Source organism: Acyrthosiphon pisum, chromosome X, assembly GCF_005508785.2.
Source record: "Acyrthosiphon pisum isolate AL4f chromosome X, pea_aphid_22Mar2018_4r6ur, whole genome shotgun sequence".
NCBI lineage: Eukaryota > Metazoa > Arthropoda > Insecta > Hemiptera > Aphididae > Acyrthosiphon > Acyrthosiphon pisum.
This window is the reverse complement of record NC_042493.1, coordinates 49625938-49627365: the sequence shown is the minus strand read 5'-3', so window position 1 is coordinate 49627365 and position 1428 is coordinate 49625938. Positions and strand designations below refer to the sequence as shown.

At 30.7% G+C, this 1428-nt stretch overlaps 1 protein-coding gene across 1 annotated transcript in view; it reads right to left on the bottom strand.

Moving 5' to 3' along the window:
- The window catches only part of LOC103311023 (protein FAM200A-like), a 9155-nt gene extending 7853 nt beyond the window's left edge, over positions 1–1302 (bottom strand). The window contains exons 1-2 of the mRNA XM_029485173.1: positions 1094–1302; positions 850–1030 (exon numbers count right to left, since the gene is read on the bottom strand). Of these exons, the coding sequence (XP_029341033.1) occupies positions 850–1030; positions 1094–1302 (390 nt within the window). The remainder of the gene's footprint in view (positions 1–849; positions 1031–1093) is intronic.
- Between the last annotated feature and the right edge of the window lie 126 nt (positions 1303–1428).

Here is a 1428-nt window from a genome sequence, read left to right as displayed (position 1 = left end):
AGCTGAGGCAACATATCGTAACCGATCATAATGAGACTATTGAGGAAGAAAATCTTGTTTTTGAATCTGACAGTGATAAATATTAGCAAAAATATTTATATAAAAATAGGTAGATACCTAGGTAGATGCAATCATAAACTACAATTTATTAACTACAATAATTTTACTATCAATAATAAATTTAATTTATGTTTTTAAAATTTTGAACAAAAATATAATATTATAAATACATACCGAAATGCAAATAAAAATATTTAAATGAATAACATAGGTATTAAAAACATGTTTATTTTTGTTAAGTTCCACTAAAAATCATTACTTAAAATCATTTACTTTTAATCCCTTATAAATTAAGTAGATATTTATAAACTTTATAAACCGCCATAAACTTTCAATCCTTTGGGTATGTGCCATTGATATTGGATCTACGAAATTTTCGCTATGATTTACAACGTAGTGATTGTATCCGTGGTCCGAGAGTTCATTATACCCTGACTAGCCATCGGAACGTATTGTAGACCCAACAATAACCTCTCTTTGTATAATTTCATGCAATGTGTTTTTGTCCCTTTTTTGGACAACAAAATATCTTCCTTCGTTGTTGTCACATAAGCCGAATACCCATGGCCCATCAAGCTGTCTTCCGTAGTTTCTTGCTCCGTTTTCTAGAGGATTAACATTTTCCTAGTCAGAATCGTTGTCGATGTTTAGATTTTCGGCTGGTAAATCTGCAAGTCAAAGTCGATCTTTATTATTTTTTCTCGACCCTCTTAATAAGCATTCGTCAACTTGGAACACTATTCCGAGTCCTCCAAATTTAGTACGATTTTCAAACATTCAGACAGGTACATCACGACACAAGTTCATCCAGTCACACACTGTATGATCTGATCTACCGGTTAAAGTGATAATTGTAGTCTGTTTTAAATTTTGACACCAATAATAGACCAGTTCAAGTTGTGCAGCGAGCCTCAATCCACTATTGTTAAGGCCATTTTTGTCGATGTACGTCCAAAAACTATTGTTCTTTCTAAATATATAGGTATATATTAAGATTATATCTGAAATATTAAATAACAGCTACGATTCTTACCTTATACTTTGAGTAGTTTGACACCCTTTCCTTTTACACCACAACAATTTCCTTTCATTCCCGCGATATTTTTTTATATAATACTTCATTTCACTATCACATTTATTGCACAATATATTTTCTACATTTACTAAAAGATTTCTCGCAATTAAAAAATTAGTAACTGATTCTTCGTTTTGTATAATTTTATAAAATTCTGTTGCAATCATTTTGAATGTCACGTGAAAATATAAAATCGTGTGTAAAGTGTGGACTTTAGTATTGTCACCCGACAACTAAATATACGATCAAAAATTATATGATGCAGGAAAGAGAGTCCTAATCATTATTACCAC